Raw genomic sequence first — 17195 nt, 5'->3', positions numbered from 1 at the left:
GACGGGGTGAGCCGGGCTTAGCTCAGGGCGAGGTTTTTGGGGCCACGGCATCCTGAACCCCCCCCCCAATTCTCTTCTCCTTAACTGTCGCCTTTTTCTCTCTTGGCCCCTTTTGCTTGGGGCCACACCTCCCTGCAGGAACTAAAGTAACTGAATGGAGACCACACCAGGTCCCCACACGCCCCGTCCTCCTGGTTAGAAGGTGGGTGTCGGGGGGGGGGGCACCGCTGGAGGGAGGGGGCTATTGCAGTGGCTGGTGATGGGCCTCAGGAGGCGGCAGTGTCTGCCCCAGGTGGGTCTGGGGACTTTCTTGGCTGCCCTGCCGTCCCGTGTCCCCGTGGACCAGGTGGTGTTGGGTAGTGTTTTCACACGGTGCGGGATTTTCGTTTGGGGAGGGGGTGGCTGGGCTGTTCCCGGGGCGAGGCTGTACTCTCTACTTGGGCTCAGGAGCCCAGCTTCAGGAGGCTGAGGGGCAGTGCCAGCCTGGCGGCCTCCCAGCTTCCCCCACCCAGGCATCACCCTGTAGCCTTGGAGACCTGGGGGCAGGGGGAGGTCCTGAGCCCCCCAGGTCTGGGTTTTCTGTTATGTGGGGCTTTGGTGTGTGTTTGGAAGGCAACCCCTTTCTTTGGGATATCTCAGGGTCGTTGACACCCCCACACCCCACCCTTTCAGGAGTGGGTGGCAGGAGTGGGGTTTCCTCTCTGCTTTTCCTTCTAGAAGGTTCTGCCCTTCCCGTCTGTCACTGCAGCAGCACAATCATTGTGGGAGGGGGATCCCTTGTCCCCGGGCACAGTCGGGCTCCACGCGAGAACCTGGGAGCCCCTGCCCCTTCTCTCCTCCCGCCCCGAACTGCCCCGTGGGCGCCCTGGGCCCACGTGGGGGGGGGGGGTCTGCAGCGCTTTCTTCCTACCTCAGGTCTGACTCTTGATGCCAAAACCCGTGCCCGGGCCTGGCCCTCTGCGGCTGGCCCAGGGTCTCCGCAGGGACGTGCACCTGTCCCCTCGACTCCCCCCCACCCCCGCCCGTGGGGCCCCTCCCCCTGGAAAGCCTGTGCGCCCGCTTTGTTCGTGCGTGTGCCGTGTGTCCACGTGTGTCTTGTGGGTGGTGTGGCCTCCCGGATGTAACGCAGGGTGTGGCCCGCTGTTCCAGTGGTGACTGTAGGGACAGGTGGGGGCGGGGCTTGGGCGGGGCTCGGGGCCGGGTCCCACCCTCCAGGCCACAGCCGGGAGGCAGTGGGCCTGCGAGCCGGTGGGGCCCTCCCCTGCCTCTGCCTTAGGTGCCCGCGTTCAGCCCCCTGCCACTGCGGTCTCTGGGCTTAGGGAAGGGGAGGCTTTCTGGGGTGCGGATGGGCACCCCCTTATGCAAACCCGGGTGGGGCTGGGGGCGGCTGTGTCCTGGCTGGTGCACTGTTCGTTCCAGAGCGGGTGGACCCCAGACTCAGGGCGGAGAGGGGCTCCCTGGGGCTGTCTTGCTGGAGGTGTTGCTTCTAGAATCTTCCGTGCGCCCACCCCCGAGCTGGGGGCTGGGCTCTCTGGGGGCGGGCAGGCGCCGTAGTCTCCATTCCTCTGCATTTGTAAACCCATTTTCACTGTATCACTTTTGCCCACTGTCTCCTTTTTTCCCCCTTAACTTTGCTTCTGCGTTTTTTCTTGGCAAACATGAATTCAGCCTTTCATTCCTGACAGAAATTTCAGTTTCTCTGGGGTTTGTCAGACGGCGTGGGTACCGCGCCAGGACTCAGGTTAAAGTGAAAAAAACTTCCAAAAAAAAAAAAAAGGTTTAAAACGACTCTACCTCTGGCCGGGCCCGGCCTGTCGCGCCCTGGTAAGACTTCAGTGTTTGCAGAACATTCAGGTATTAAAAGGGAAAAAAAAAAAAAAAAAAAAAAAAAAAAAAAGATAAAAGACCAAAAAAAAAAAAAAAGGAAAGAAAGAAAAAAAAGGTGTGTGATTTTGAAATTTAAAAGAACACTGAAAGTTTACATTTTATAACATTATTATGCAGATTGTATTTAAACTTCAAAAATATTTAAGACAATTGTAACCCTGTAAAGCTGATGAGGTATTAAAACAAGACAAAACACTTCTGACTTTTAACAGAAAATGTGTCCTGTGGTGGTTTTTTTCGTGGGGGGGGGGCATCAGAGGTTGTCACACTGGGGAACTCCTGGCACCAAGGGGTGGGGCCCAGGAGCCCCCCGCCCCCAAATGCCAGCTGTGTCCAGGGGACGGGCCCTGGCTAAGCCATTCCTCAGCATCCCCCTTCTAAGAGTGGGTGTGTGGCCATTTGCACGTCCCTGGTGGTACAAAGGCTGTTTTAGGGATTTCAGGGGGGGGGACCTCTGTGGCAGGGCCGGGCCTCCCAGCCTGTCCCCCCCCCCAGGCTAGCTCTCCTGCCTGCAGGGTTCCTTGGCCCCCCCCCCCCCCCCCCGCACTGTCACTGTGGGATTTCTAACCTAGGCCCCCTGGGTGCGGCCTTCTCTGCCAGTCCCTCATCAGTCTGGAAACTTCCGCAGCACTCTGCCTTGTTTCTGCTGCCTCTGCTTCTGGGCCACCCGGGACGCCCCTCAGCTCGACTGGCCGGACGGACGCGTGTGGGGCGCCCGCGTGGAGTCCCCCACCCCCACTGGAGCAGGGCCCAGCCTGCCCCCACCTGCCTTCCCGCCCTCTGTGCTTTGGCTCGAGGTTTCACGTTGTAGGATTCGTTGGTGCGGCCTGAGAAACCAGACCCCAGGGGTGGGGTCGGGCCTCCGCACAGACGGAAGGGGGCCCCTGGGCGCCCTGCCTCCGAACCCAAACCACGCTGGCTCCGCAGCTCTGTGGCTGGGAGAGATTTTCTGGGACGTCCGCTCCATTCGCCCTCGTGACACCCGCGCACAGGCTGTGCCGGGCTCAAGGTCGGCGAGGCCTGCAGCGGGCTCGCCCCACCTCCCCCTGGCCGGCCCCTCCCGCCCGGGTCAGCCCCCCAAGGCCGCACCAGGAACGGGGGACAGCCAGCCGCCCCTCCGGTCCGAGCTGGCGGTTGCCCCGGTTTATCCACGCGCTTTCCGCACCTGCTAGAAGTGAGTCAGCTGTTCATCCTGGGCCCGGCCTCCATGGGCCTGGGGGGCCAGGAGGGGTCGGGGGACAGGTCACCCACCTTCCTCTAGGGCCCCTCCCCCTCACACACCGGAGATCAAGAAAAATCCTTTAAAAAGGGAAAACGCTCCTTCTTGCAAACTGGCCCAGCCGGTGCTCCCCTCCATTCCTCCGCTGAAGAGCCCCTGAGGTCACACGGCCCCTGGGGGACCAGGGAGGCGGCAGGCCCCGTCACTGCCCGCCCCGCCTCCCAGAACCCGGCGGCCTCTGTCCCCCTGGCCTCCCGCTCCGCGCCTGTGAGGGGGCCGGGGAGGCTCCCGGAGGTAGCGTGGGGACCCGCGTCCAGCCAGCAGAGCTGAGGGACCCTGCAAGGCACCAGGGCTCCGAGCCGGTGCCGGAAGGGATGCCTGAGCAAGGGGGCTTTCGCCGCGCCCTCTGCCTTCCCTCCCGCCGCCGTGGCCCTGGCGGGGCTGCCCCGGGAAGGGGCCTGCGGGCCGGACGCCAGAAAGGGGGGTCGGTTTGATTCTTCGGCGTGGACCCACTGCCCACAAACAGCAGGTGCTCAATAATGAAAAACTAGTAGTAACGAATGAGAACTCGGGGCTTAGGGGCACCTGCACGGCCCAGTCGATTAAGCGCCCGGCTCCTGATTTCCACTCAGGTTACGATCTCACGCTTCGCGGGACTGAGCCCCGTGCTGACAGGGTGGAGCCTGCTTGGGATTCTCTCCCTCTCTCCCTCTGCCCCTCCCCTGCTCCTGCTCTCTCGTTCTCTCTCCGCCCCTCCCTCGCTCCCTTGCGCTTTCTCTCGAAAACAAAAAAGAATTCAGGGCTTACTGGGGTGCCGGTGGGGGAAGCTTATCTGTGCCTCGGTTTCCCCCATCCTGCTTCTGCCCCTCTAGCCACACACTACAGACTTGGATTTGGGACCAGGCATCCAGCTGGCACCAAGGAGGTCTGGCGACAGGGGTGGTCCCTGGACGACCCCCCCCCCCCAAGTGTGGCTGTAGCCTTTCTGTTCTGACACAACTGGTCTGTCCTCATTCCACGCTGGCTGGGCTGGGGGGTGGGGTGACCTCTGACCTCCTGGGAGGAGAGGAGGGGGAAGGAGGCCTGTGAGGGGCCAGGACTGAGATCCAGCTGTCGCCTGGGCCTGCCCCTGCCTGAGTGCCAGCAACCAGCACCCTCCGGGCATCAAGCCCCCTCACACCCTGGCACCCGTCTGCACAGTTGGTCGTTCTGCAACCCACATCTGCTGGGCCTGCCCCTGTGTCCTGGATCCCAGGGATCTGGAGACTTCCAGGCCAGACTTCCTGAAAGCAGACGCAGACCCAGGACCCAGATCCCATAGCTACGGGAAACTACAGTCGCTGCAGTGGCTGTGCATGTGGGGAAACTGAGGCCCAGAACTTCACAGTGATTCGCCTCACAGCTCAGAAGTGCAGGTTCAAGGGGCGCCTGGGTGGCGATCGAGTGTCCGGACTATGGCTCAGGTCACGACAATCTCTCGGTTCATGAGCTCAAGCCCCATGTCGGGCTCTGCGCTGACAGCTCAGAGCCTGGAGCCTGCGTTGCGTTGCCTCCTCCTCTCTCTTGGCCCCTCCCAGGCTCACACTCTCTCTCTCTCTCAAAAATTTTTAAAAATTGAAAAAAAAAAAAAAGTGCAGATTGAAGCCTTGAGCTGATGTTTAGAAGAAAGGCCACCAGGGTCCACTCCTGGGAGCCACACAGTGGCATTCTCAAACACATTCTCAAACCAGATTCCACAGAGCGCCAGGGACTCGGGATTCAAAGATTCGATTTGGGGAAACCAATGTTTGAAAAGCGTAAATTAGCATTCCAGGCATTTTGTTTTTCTTATTCACACTTTTTTTTTTAATGTTTATTTGTTTTTGAGAGAGACAGTGTGAGCGGGGGAGGGGCAGAGAGAGAGGGAGACACAGAGCCCGACGCAGGGCTTGAACTCATGAACCGGAGATCATGACCCGAACAGAAGACAGACGCTTAACCGACTGAGCCATCCAGTGCTTAAAATAATATTTGAGGGGGCGCGTGGGTGGCTCAGCTGAGCACCCGACATCAGCTCAGGTCATGGTCTCATGGTTTAGTCCTTGAGTCTGAGCCCCCCTCCCATGGGGCTCTGTGCTGTCAGCGCAAAGCCTGCTTCAGATCCTCTGTCCCACACTCTCTCTGCCCCTCCCCCGCTCATGCTCTAGATCTCAGAAAAATAAATGAACATTTGAAGAAAATAAAAAGGGGCGCCTGGGTGGCTCAGTTGGTTAAGCATCTGACTTTGGCTCAGGTCACAATCTCTCAGTTTGCAAGTTCGAGCCCTGCATCGGCTCTCCTGTCAGCACAGAGCCTGCTTCTGATCCTGTCACCCTTTCTCTCTGCCCTTCTCCCGCTTGCACAAGCTCTCTCTCAAAAATAAACATTAAATTTTTTTTAAATATTAAAAAAAAAACATTTGAGGAACCTAGGAGCATCAACTCGTTGTGAGGGTGGAAATCAGGGAGACCTGGTTCCACTTTCAACCTGTCTGAACTAGGAGGTCCCTGCACACTCAGCTCTCCTCACGTCAATTTACAAGAGTCCTTAAGTTCCCAATGGATCCCCGCCCTCCAGGATAAAATAAAATCCAGGCTACCCACTGGCTGAAAGGCCCTGCACTGCCCAGCTCCATCCTCCATGGTCTGCCTCGGGGCCTTTGCACGTTCCTCTGCCCACCTTTCCCTCCAAGTTGTGAATTCCCTGCTCAAGTGACACCTGCTCTCGGAAGCCCCTCTTCCAGACCCCCAAACTAGGCAGGTCCCCCGTGGCAGCCCTTCATCCCCGTAACTGCTTCTTGCTGTGGCCCCAGGGCTGGGAGCAGCCGCCCTGGGCAAAAGCCCTTTCCGGGTCCGGCCTCCCGGTCCGAGGCTCGCGCCTGCCACCTGGCGGTCGGGGCTGGAGCCGCGGATACCCCACGCCCCGAGCTCCTCGCTCAGGCGGTTCCCTCCCTCCGTCCACCCATCGTCTCCTGGATATGAAGCGGGGTTGGGGGCGCACGGTCTCCACCCTGCTCTAGGACACCTGCTCCCATAACGTCCTCGGCAGCTTGGGGCGGGCGCTTCCGGCACTGTTGCAGACCCCGGGCATCCGGCACCCTCCAGTGTCGCTGGGAATAGACGCCAAGGCCTCACCGGCTAAGTGGATTGACTTCACAGGTTTCCACCTAATTCCACGTTTTTGAAAGGCGCTGTTTGGAGACCTGGCCTGGGGCCGGCAGCTGTAGTGGAGGGTAGGCGCCCCTCAGGCTGAGATCGCGACTTGTTTGGCCTGCACCACGTTCCTGAAATGTACAGGTGCACTTCGTGGCCCCAGAGAAGAGGGGTCTGGGGGCGGCGGACGGTGGACCCGGGGGCGTTCAGCTAGACAGGTTAGGTACGTAGTGCGCGTTTTTCGTGCAAATGATTATCGAGGCCTGCGAGCTCGGGACTTTACTATTCGCACATTAAAAAAAAGAAAAGGAATCGAGAGACCGTGCCACTTGGTCAAAGGCGCCCAGCGGAAACGGCCAGGCGACCTCCGGGCTCTGAAGTTCTCTGCAGGAGACCCTGAGCCCCGACTTCCCCACCTATCTGGGGGCGAGGTCTCCTTCCACGGTCACCAACCCCACGGCAGCGCCCCCACCGCCGCGGGGCGGGGATCTAGCCCCCTCTCGAGCACGTGGTCACGCGCCAGCCCGGGCGAGGAGACGTGGGCGCCGCTCTAGCCGCCGCGGCGCAGGTGCCGGAGTCTCGCTGGCGTGACGTACTTCCGGGGCGGTGGGGGGGAGGCAAGATGGCGGCTCCCATGGAAGTGGCCGTGTGTACGGACTCGGCGGCCCAGCTGTGGAGCTGCATCGTGTGGGAGCTGCATTCGGGCGCCAATTTGCTCACGTACCGCGGCGGCCAGGCCGGACCCCGCGGCCTGGCGCTGCTCAATGGCGAGTACCTGCTGGCGGCGCAGCTGGGCAAGAACTACATCAGCGCCTGGGAGCTGCAGCGGAAGGTGCGGCGGCGCGCGCCCCGGCCCGGGCTTCGTCGGAGAGTGCGCGGGGTGCCCCAGAGTGGGGTCGGGGGAAGGGTCGGCGGGGCCCGCGGGGTCCCTGGACCGGGGCGGGGGTGGTCTCGGTTAGGGTGCGGTGCGCATGCGCGGGTCTGGGGGCGGTTGGCGAGGAGGGAGGCTCGCTCTGGGTTGGGTGGGGATCGTTGGCGCGGGGCTGAGGGTGGGCCGCTGGGGAGCGTGAGGAGCGTCTGTGGGGCAGGCACCCTTGATGGGCTGGGGAAGTGGGAGGGAGCTTGGGGAGCGAAGTTTAAGTAAAGGACTTTCAGAGTGTTCGCTCTTGAATGCTCCCTCTTTGTAAAGAGAGCTTTCTGATCTTAACACGCTAATAAACTTGTTTGCTGCTCATGTAAGGAGAAGGGGGGAAAAAGGATTTTCTGTGGGGGTTCCACGGGTCTGTTGTTCTTGGAAGGTGAATATCAGAGGCCCAGGAGAGTCATGCATTTATTCCACCCCCCCCCCCAAAGAGATACTACCCTTCATCCCAAGGGCCCATTGGTCTCTTATAAACACCCAAAGTGCAGCCACTGAAGTTTCTTGCTGCCCGGCTCTGACAGCTGAAGTTTCTCGGGACAAGCTCTGTGTTCTGGCTTTACCTGGTGTGGTCCGCTCATACTCAGGAAGTTTTCCCTTTAAAGAGATGAGAAAACTGACCGTCAGGATCACAGGCTGGATGTTAGGGAAGGCGGGGTTGTGGCACAAGCCGCCTGGCCGTGGGGCTCTCCAACTCCTTCCTGGACCTTCTGTGGCTTGCCCACCCCTACCCCCACCCAGAGTGAGCACCGTTCTGCTTTGATCCAGCAATCTGCAGGCCTCCCCCTCCAGCCTGCAAAGCCTGGGCTGGATCAGGTGCCTTCTTGATGACCCTTGATTAGTTCAAATCACCCCTGTTCCTGCCCTTCTTTATAGCTCTCTCGGAGCTTTTCTCCCCACTGTCCCCTAGCTTCCGAGTTCCACGTGAAGCTCAGAGGCTTCTTATATCTCTCTAGGACCAGCTCCAGCAGAAGATCATGTGTCCTGGACCTGTCACCTGTCTGACCACGTCACCCAATGGCCTGTATGTCCTGGCGGGGATTGCAGAGAGCATATACCTGTGGGAGGTGAGAGCAGGCGTAAAACCAAGGTAGTGGGATTTGGACTCAGGGCGCTGGGTTAATTAGACCGTGTTGTCACCAACAGTTGCTTATGTTTGGGCGGGGGACACCCGCGTCACCTCCTGCACAGACAGCACAGGGTTTGGAGCCAGAAGATGGACACATAATCACGCTCTGCCTTTCTTGACCTTGTCCACACCTGTAAAACGGCCTTTGTACTTCCCCCAGAGGTCTGAGGGCCACAGAGATACGAGGGGGCTTAGTTATTTCACCCCAGAGGCTTTTAATGATTTTAACGATTTTTAATGATTCTAAAACTAGGAAGTGGTTGCTCTGGTGCAGGGAGGGAAACTGGGGCGGGGGGGTTTCTTCAAAGGTTGCCCATCGTGGTAGAAATCCTTGCCCTGGTGCAGGGAGCGTGGGCAGAAATCAATGTCCCCTTTCCCTCTCTAATGAGGGACGTCTTGGGTCTTGGCTGGTGGGCTCTGTGGTCTGACCCTGGCTCCCTCACCCTCCATGGACACAAGGGGGCGCCCCCCACAGCCAACCCAAGGCAGCAACTCCGGCTGAGGACCTGACTCCGGTATCTGCCACTGTCCACCTTTCCCCCCTTCCATCTGTGTGGATGAGGGGGGAGGAAAGCTGGAAATCCTCAGAGCGGGGGCCTCAGGGGGAGGCTGTTTCTCCGGCTTTTCCTTATGTAAGGACACCAACGGTTAGATTCAGGGCCACCCTCTGGTGTGTGGTTAGACTTGTAAAGACCCCGTGTTCAAGGAAGGCCTCAGGTCTCAGGAGTTAGAACGTGAATCTGTGTATTAGGGGAACTAATACAACTCGCAACAGAGTCTTGGCCCCCCAGCCCACCCCACCTTCCCAGGCTCACCTGTCTGTGCCGCCAGGGGCCTCCCCCTTGCCCCCGGCCCCGGCCACTGGCCCATCCCCCTGCGGTGGCGTCTGAAGACGGTGACTTCCCGCTCCTGGGTCCCAGGTCTGGCTGGTTCTGGAGGGAAGGGCCCACGGTCTCACCAGCCTCTTCTGTGGCCTTGTCACTCTCCTCCATGCAGACAGCCCATGCCCTCCCCGGACGCCACGGTTACGTGACGGCCTTGTCCCGCACTGGACAGGGGTCCTCGGGCCAGCTGACGCACAGGGCTCAGAGGTCAGGGTGACTGTGGACGAGGGGGTGGGAGCTCCAGCAAGATCATCATCCATTTGGGGATGTCCTAGGCAGGACAGCCGGGAAGAGGCATGGCCTCCCACCAGGCCTCAGTATTCCTCCCAGACACCCTGGCCGTGAACCCCTGACCCGAGCGCTGGGACAGTCAGTGTGGACAGGCTCTCCCCCCAGTGCCCCCGTGTGACCTGGCAGCCGGGGGAGGCGGGGGCAGCGCCCGTTTCCTGCCCTGACCTGTGTGCACCCTCCACAGGTCTCCACGGGGAACCTTCTGGTCATCCTGAGCCGCCACTATCAGGATGTGTCATGCTTGCGGTTCACTGGGGACAGCAGCCACTTCCTCTCGGGGGGCAAAGACTGCCTGGTGCTGGTGTGGAGCCTGTGCAGGTGGGGCCTCGGGCCCTCTCGGGTCGGGTCTGGCCACAGCGCACGTGGCAAGAGCCGTGCCGGGGCCCCAGGGTGGGAGGGGGCTGAGAGCCAGGCGGGGCGTCAGGGTGTGGGCCCCCTCCCCCCCCTTGCTGAGGTCTGTTTCTTGCACACAGCGTGCTGCAGGTGGACCCCTCCAGGACCCCAGCCCCCCGGCATGTCTGGTCTCGTCACACCCTCCCCATCACAGACCTGCACTGTGGCTTTGGGGGGCCCCTGGCCCGGGTGGCCACCTCTTCGCTGGACCAGACGGTGAAGGTAGGGACCCCCCTCCCCCAAGTGGATCTGTGAGGCATGTCCTGGCAGCGGGCAGGCTCTTGGCCAGCGTGAGCCAGTGAGTCGCCTCCTTTCCCCAGGCTGGCAGCTCCAGACAGCTCCTAATCCCCCTGATGCCTCCCACCTCAAGGACGGCCAGAGGGTGGACGGTCCAGGCCTGCGTCGGCTTGGAAATTCCCAGTTGGCTGCCTGTGCCTGGCGGCTCCCTGGCCAGACCTCAGGGGATTTGAGGGCACGCTGGCCCTTTGGGCTTTGCGGTGGGCGGGGGGCCAGCGGCGGCTAAAGCAGGTGGGGGGAGGGGTCATGGGCCTGAGAGGCGAGTTCTGCCCCTGGGAAGGCTGGGTCTCTCCACACCCCCGACCCCCGGGCCACGGCTGCGGCCCCGGTTCCCGGGGGTCCAGAGCGGCCAGAGCTCCTATCGCACCCACACCCCCAGCTGTGGGAGGTCTCGTCGGGCGAGCTCCTGCTCTCTGTGCTGTTCGACGTGGCCATCGTGGCCGTGACCATGGACCTGGCCGAGCACCACCTGTTCTGTGGGGGCAGCGACGGTTCCATCTTCCAGGTCGACCTTTGCACCTGGGTGAGTGGACAGGTGGGGGAAGGGGGTGCCTGGGCCCGGGCCGGGGTGCTCAGTGGGCCGTGGGACCCCAGGTTCCCCCCGCCCCGCTGCCTGGGGCCCCCCGGGCTGAGGCGCGGCCCCGGGCCCTCTTGGCCTCCACAGCCTGGGCAGAGAGAGAAGACCTTCCAGCCGGAGCAGGACAGCGGGAAGGCGTTCAGAGGGCACAGGTGCGGGGCGGGGCCGGGAGCGGGAGGGGCCCCGTGCTCGGGCTCTCGGCTTGGGGTCACCTGTGCCGCCCTCTGTGGGGCTCGTCGTCCCCAGGAACCAGGTGACCTGCCTGTCCGTGTCTACCGATGGCAGCGTGCTGCTCTCCGGCTCGCACGATGAGACCGTGCGCCTGTGGGACGTCCAGAGCAAGCAGTGCATCAGGACGGTGACCCTCAAAGGTGAGGCGCCCTGGGTGCGGGGGCACGGGGCAGCCAGCTCCTCCGGGGGCTCCCGAAGGCGCGCGGCTTCTCCGGTTTGGCCACACCACGGTTTTTCCCCGGCGAGTTGGCCGCCCCGGGGCCTGTGCTGTGAGGAGAGGCCCGGGGTCCGGGCGGTGCCGCTCCTGGACAGCTGGGGGTGAGGACTGGGGGCCCGTGGGAGTCGCCTGCGTGGCCTGGGGCGGCTTCGGACCGCGGCCTGCCCTGCCACAGGCCCTGTGACCAACGCCTCCATCATGCTGGCGCCGCTCAGCATGGTGAGCTCGGACTTCAGGCCGGGCCTGCCCCTGCCCCACTTCAACAAGCACCTGCTGGGCGCCGAGCACGGGGATGAGCCCCACCGAGGGGGCTTCACGCTGCGCCTGGGCCTCCACCAGCAGGTATGTCCCCATCCCCACACAGGCGTCCCCTCCCTCGGGAAGACCTTCCTCTGCCCAGCTCTGGCACGTTCTGTCGGGTTCAGGGTGGTGACCTGCCTCGGGCACCGGCGCTCCCGGTGAGGGGCCATCTCTGACCTGGCGACTGAGCCCAGGCGGGGGTTTGGCAGGTGAGCTCAGGAAACCCAGGGCGTTTGGAACGAGGGCGCGTTGCGGAGCAGAGCTTGGCCTGAAAGTACCGTGTGTCCGGCCTATTCTCCACGGGGGGCCGTGGGGGGGGGGGGAGGGGAGCCCCCAGGGATCGCCCATCTGCCGCCCCAGGCCCAGGGGCACCCACCTGCTCTGCAGGTCCTTGCCTGGCAGGCTCGGGCCGTGCCCCGCCCACCGTTCCGTGCCGTGAACTGCACAAGCCCCTCGGGGTGTCTGGAGCCCTCCTGCAGACAGCTGGCCTCTGGCTGTGCCAACGAGGGCCGCGTGCCCGGACGCTGTCCAGCAGGAGACAGACGGCCTCCCCGCAGCAGTAGCGGCGTCCAGCCCACGGTGTGCCGGGGCCGGAGGCCTCGGCTGACCGGCCGGCCCGTCCCCTGGGCCTCCTTGACCTTGGTCTCTGCACGACCGTCAGGGCCCAGCGCTGTGCCCACGGCCTGGCCTTGGGTGTCCCTGCCCCCGGGCCGCGTTGGGAGTACATTGCACCCGTCCAGCCGGGGGGCTGGAGCCCGTGACCTCAGTAGAGACGTCGCGCGCCCCAGCCCGGCGTCTGGCGGTCCTTTCCGCAAGCCCCAGCGTCCCCTCGCCAGCGGGTGTCAGGAAGGCACCTCCCCGGCAGGGCCGCTGCCCCTGCTCACTGGGCGCCCCGCGGCCCCTTCTGTGTTGCAGGGCTCGGAGCCCAGCCACCTGGAGCGGGCAGAGCAGCTGCACGCGGTGATGAGCGGCACGATGGAGAAGGTGGGCCGGGGCCACGGGGCGGGCAGGGGACGCCCCGAGCCCCCGCCCCGTCCGGGACCCGCCGGCGACCCGGCTTCCTGTCCTTCCCCAGAGCGTCCTGGGCGGCCAGGACCAGCTGCGGATCCGCGTGGCCGAGCTGGAGGACGAGGTGCGGAACCTGCGGAAGGTCAACCGCGACCTGTTCGACTTCTCCACGCGCATCATCACGCGGCCGGCCAAGTGAGCCCCCCGCCCGCCGAGCGGCCCCTGGACGGGTTGCCCCCTCCGGGAGCCTCGTGTACCACGTGTTGGCCACCGGTGCCTCCGTGCGGCTTCTGGTGCTGCTCTGTCTTTAACACAAGGACTAAAAGCCTCTTCTCTTCAACCCTCTGTGTGCCCTGGCGGTGGCGGGGGGTGGTCCCAGGTCCCGCGTGGTGGCCCCAGGACTCCTAGCGGGACCTGTTTCAGCAGAGCCCCCTGAGTCCGGTTTTTAAAGCTCTGTCAAGAAGTCATGGTTCTTTTCAGAGACCGGTCGGCTGCCCCAGGGCTTTCGCTCGACCGTGAGGACCAGGCCACACTCGGTGGGAGGGTGTGCTGGGGCAGGGGTGGCTTCTGAGGTGCGGGTGGAGGTTACCCGGGGCAGGAATGGTTCAGAGAGCGCAGTGTGGTCCCACCGGTCCCGTCCCTTTGATGGCCTCCCAGCAAGGGTGCCCCCAGCCTGGCTCACGTGGGGGCGGTTCTGGGCCAGAGTCCTCCAGAAGGACGTGTGCCCACACGGCCCGATGAGGACGTCCCTTGGCCTAAAAGGGCCTGAGAGAGGCCAGGGACACCTGCCCTGGGGATGTGGCCAGTGGTCAGCCGGCACCTGGAGCCCAGCTCAGACACGTGGGCCCCACAGCCATCCTCGAACTTTCCAGAAGGCTGCCCGCCCCTGACAGCTCAGCTTAATGCCCTAGAAAATCCACGTGGTCGAGCAGGTGCTGGAGAACCTGAAGCTGGAACCAGCAGTCCCAGCTGGGATCCCGCTCCCGGGCTCAGGGATGGCCCCTTCCTCTGGCTGTGCGCCCTGGCCACGGGTCTCGCCACACGGCAGCTGATAGGGCATGAGACGGGGTCCTGCTGGCTAACTGGGGACACCACGTTGGAAGCCCCCCACCCCCACAGCTTTCAGTTGGGCTCCGTCAGCCCCTTGAGGCCAGAATGGGGTTACAGCAGGCCCTGGGCCTCTGGGGTTCCCGTCAGCAGCGGAGGGCAGGGAGGGGCTTAGCCAGGGTCCCAAGGGTGCCAGCCCCCTCCCGAGAGTGCCAGGGTCTCTGTTTTCCCATCTGTAGGCTGGGCCCAGGCTGTCCTCACCCTCGGGTCTCCAGAAAGTCTGGAAGATCTGGTTTGACTGAGGCTCTGGTGCCCAGACCCAAGCGAGGGTCCCTCGGAGCCCCTGGTGCCTGTGCCCCTGTGCCCTCCCTCCATGCCCTTGGCTGCCTGTACGTGTTCCAGGAGTAAATGTTTCAGAAGGAGATGTGTCGCTGGTTCTGGGGGCCAGGTGCTGGGAAGGGAGCTGGCAGGTGGCCACGAGATGGGCTGAGCGTTTCGACCTTCGTCTGGAGGCCGCCCTTCCTGGCTCTGCATTCTTGCCTCGGGGGTGCTGTTCCCCCTGACCTCCCAAGGATTCACAGGGTCAGAGCCCCCCCCCCCCCCCCAGCACCACTCTGGACCCTCAGCTGCTGACTCCGTGGGTCCTGGGGTTTCCTCCTGCCGTGTCACTCCTCCCGCCCTCTGGCCCGGGGCAGAGGCAGCTGACCTTCCTGGTTCCTGCAGGGCTGAAGGGAGGGGCGGGGGTGCTGTGATCTGACTCAGGCCCAAGAGCATCAGGGGACACTTGGTCCCCGCTGGCCTCTCCATCTGGTCACTGCAGCCTCGGAGAAGCTGCAGTCGGGCCCAGACTCAGTTTCCATATCTGTAAAGCGGGACATGGCCCTTCTGGGTCCGCAGGGAGGCCTCAGGGCTTGTGCGCAGCTGGCGTGCGGCAGGTGCGTGGCACGGGGCGAACCGTCAGGTCCGGGCTGAGGTTCACGTGCACGTTCCGTAGCACAAGCTGACCCCAAATCCCGCGCAGTCGCTGCCGAGGGGAAGAGGCCGGCGACACCCGGTGCCTGCCGGCCGTGTTCCAGGAGGGCACCGCGTGTGCGCTGGTGGGGACGTGGGGCGGGTGCTGGCGTAGCAAACAGCCTGGAGGGTCCTCGGGAGTCGGGCCTCCCCGTGCTCCAGCAGGCCTGTGTCCCGGCTCTCACCACACTCCCGTGTCCGGGCTCCCTCTCACCCACAGGAGATGCACGTCGGGGCGCAAAGAGGTACCTGCACACCCACGTTCACAGCAGCACGGTCCTTAGTCGCCGGACACCCCCGGTGCCCGTCCGCGCACGGAGGGTAGGCACTCCGTGGTCCATCCACACGCCCGAATGTGATCCAGCCTTAGAAAGTGCCACCTGCCACCACGTGGATGGACCCCGAGGACACTGCGCGGTGACGGAAGCCAGACCCAGAAGGACACGTCCTGCGTGACCCCACGCACAGGGGGTCCCCTGAGGAGTCGCGTCCACAGAGCCAGCGAGCAGACTGGGGGAGCCAGGGGTGGGCAGGGGGCGGGGAGTCTGTGCTGCTTGGGGACAGAGTCTCAGTCTGGGGAGATGGAAAGTTCTGGAGATGGATGGTGGGGGCGGCTGCGCGACCGTGTGAGTGCGCCTGATGTCACTGAGCTGTGCACTTGGAAGTGGTCGCGATGAGGGGCGCCTGGGTGGCTCAGTCGGTTAAACGTCCACTTGATTTTTGGCTTAGGTGGTGATCTCGTGGTTCCCGGGGTCCAGCCCTGCGTCGGGCTCCATGGAGCCTGCTTGAGGTTCTCGCTTCTTCTCTCTGCCCTTCCCAGTTTGTCTTCTGTCTCTAAAAAAAAAAAAAAAAAAAAAAAAAAAACAGAAAAATGGTTAAAGTGTTAAATTTTATTACGCGTTTTACCACAGTTGGGAAAAACACCTCCCGTGTGTTCACTTGTTGAATCTGCACGGCAACCGGGAGATGGGAACTCTTATCGCCTTGTAAGTATGGGGAAACCGAGGCACGGTGGTCAGGGAGTTGATGCTGGGTCATACAGCTGGGAAGTGGCAGTTCTAGATCCCCGCAGAGTCTGGGCTCTTTGTCCCGGCCCCTGACCGTGGGGAGATGATGCAGAAAAGGCAGAAGTGTAGTGGGAACGGGCAGCTTCAGAGGGCGCCCGTGTGTGTGAGCCCTCAGAGGGCCAAGGGCGGCCGGCTGGCATCTGCTGAGCTGGCTTGGGGTGAGGGACCGTCCCCTACCCAGGACGGGCCCCTCATCCTGAGGAGTCGTGCTGTCAGAGGGACCTCACCACAGGGTGGGCAGAGCCCGGGCGGTCCCTGTGGGCTCTTTACCTCCTGGTGCCTCAGCCAGGACCAGGGCAGGTGGGTGGGCTCCCTGGTGCCAGGGGCCCCTGGCAGGACAGCGGTGACTCAGGTCAGGGCGCGAGCCTGCAACCTGGGACCTTCCCTGTCCTCGGGTGGCTGGCCAAGTGGCTGGACACGGTGGCCTTGTCGGCCGGAACCCAGGCACACAGCTCTGGACGCTCCTCTCCAAATTGGATCCACACTGTTGGCTGCCGTTTGGCATTTTTATTTATCTGATGGAGTTTTATTCCTGCCTCTGTAACACTGGCTCCAAAAGGAGATGGTTTTGTGTGTGCAGATTCGCTCATCAGCACGGGAATGTTCTGTGCCCTGAGGGGTGTTGGGACACTTCCCCCCCGCCCCCCCACCTTGGGGAGGACGGGCTGAGAGGATTCCGTGCAGGGTGCTGGTGGGCCTGGGTCAGCCGGTGTTTAGTGAGTACCTGCTGCATGCCAGGGTCCCGGGAAGAACCTGGTCGGAGCCCGGGAGAAGGCTCGGGGGATGGTAGAGGGCAGGGAGCTATGGAAGCTGCTGGAGCAGTGGAGGGTGATGTAACTGTCCTGTCTGAGCTCAAGCATCAATTAGAGTGCCCACTGTGTGCGAGCATCAGAGACCACATTAGCAAGCCAGACCCACTCTTGCCCTCCCACTGTCGAGTAGGGAAGGTGGCCACTAAATAAAGCAGATAAACCAACAAAAGTTTGACGGCATATGATCACGTAGGCGCGGGGGGGCGGGGGGGGGGGCTTCACTGGGGGGTGGGGAGGAAGTTCTGTATCTTTCTGGGTGACCAGCAAGAAATGTTTTTCAGAACAGGGGCATTTGGTACTGGGTCTTGAAGGGTGAGGAGTTCTCTGCTCCGAGTTACTTCCCTGCCCACAACTGGAAGGCAGGAGATCTACCCTGTAGGTTCCTATCAGACGTGATCTGCCTCAGTTTCCCCAGGGTGCACACAACGTCAGAGAGCACTCGAATGGGCTGGTCTAGGTAGAGCTGGAGGTGGGCAGTATTGCTGTGTGACCCCTCCTGGGCCTCAGCTCCCCTGACATCAACGGGCAGCGTTCCCAGGCTGGGGCATGAGCGATTCTCGGGTGGAACGGGGATGAGTGTGGGGACAGATTTGGACACAAATGCCCTTCCTGGTGCTAAGCCTCGGTTTCCTCGTCTGTAGAATGGGGAAATAACTCACCTGGCACGGAGCTGGGAAGAGCAGTGGTTGGGGACCACACCCCACCCCCACCCCCGCGCGGCGTGGCCATCTGAGCC

General features: G+C 62.8%; 1 protein-coding gene across 2 annotated transcripts; it reads left to right on the top strand.

Annotated features, from left to right (window-relative positions):
- Positions 1-6137: 6137 nt before the first annotated feature.
- Positions 6138-15325, top strand: WDR18 (WD repeat domain 18). 2 transcript variants are annotated; one of them, XM_047100850.1, is made up of 11 exons: positions 6140-7108; positions 8152-8262; positions 9684-9817; positions 9973-10114; positions 10569-10712; positions 10854-10918; positions 11013-11137; positions 11390-11556; positions 12430-12498; positions 12590-12717; positions 14801-15325. In XM_047100850.1, exons 1-11 carry the CDS (start codon positions 6899-6901, stop codon positions 14862-14864), a joined length of 1359 nt encoding a protein of 452 aa, XP_046956806.1. In that variant the 5' UTR covers positions 6140-6898; the 3' UTR covers positions 14865-15325. The 2 variants fall into 2 exon arrangements, with proteins under 2 accessions (XP_046956807.1, XP_046956806.1); XM_047100851.1 differs by lacking the exon at positions 14801-15325 and having other exon boundaries at positions 6138-7108; positions 12590-12721.
- The last annotated feature ends 1870 nt before the right edge of the window (positions 15326-17195 follow it).

The sequence above is a fragment of the Lynx rufus genome, unplaced genomic scaffold (genome assembly GCF_022079265.1).
Source record: "Lynx rufus isolate CCGP_SWC_20201006 ecotype Redwood Valley unplaced genomic scaffold, mLynRuf1.p SCAF_53, whole genome shotgun sequence".
Classification (NCBI taxonomy): Eukaryota; Metazoa; Chordata; class Mammalia; order Carnivora; family Felidae; genus Lynx; species Lynx rufus.
This window is presented reverse-complemented; position numbering and strand designations above follow the sequence as displayed.